General features: G+C 33.6%; 1 protein-coding gene across 1 annotated transcript in view; it reads right to left on the reverse strand.

Moving 5' to 3' along the window:
• LOC113385596 overlaps nt 1-348 on the reverse strand; it is a 7,004-nt gene continuing 6,656 nt past the window's right edge. The window contains exon 3 of the mRNA XM_026623445.1: nt 1-70. Coding sequence (XP_026479230.1) covers nt 1-70 — 70 coding nt within the window. The remainder of the gene's footprint in view (nt 71-348) is intronic.

The following is a 348-nucleotide window of genomic DNA, read 5'->3' on the forward strand; positions in this document are numbered from 1 at the left end:
TTAGGATGCATGGTGCGAGAACATCCATGGAAACGCATTAGGAACATGGTGCGAGAATAGAAAGATATTTCTATGTTTATATAAATATATCAAAATTAGATTATCAAAAACTACAAAAAATGTCATGACATAGATCATTGTTTTTTTTACAAATTGCGTTGCCTACTCGATTAAAAAGAAAGGGCTGTTTTTTAGGGTTTTCCCGGCAATTATTCGTTTTTTTTCTCGCCATAACAACCATCTTCGGACTTCAACGAACATTTTAGAAAAGAATTGGCCAAATTGGTCTAGGCGTTGTTGAGTTATGCGCTTACCACACATTTTGCGATCCATTTTTATATATAAGAT

The sequence above is a fragment of the Ctenocephalides felis genome, unplaced genomic scaffold (genome assembly GCF_003426905.1).
Source record: "Ctenocephalides felis isolate EL2017-DRISC unplaced genomic scaffold, ASM342690v1 CF-g0.4_SCAFFOLD_03571, whole genome shotgun sequence".
NCBI classification, from domain to species: Eukaryota; Metazoa; Arthropoda; class Insecta; order Siphonaptera; family Pulicidae; genus Ctenocephalides; species Ctenocephalides felis.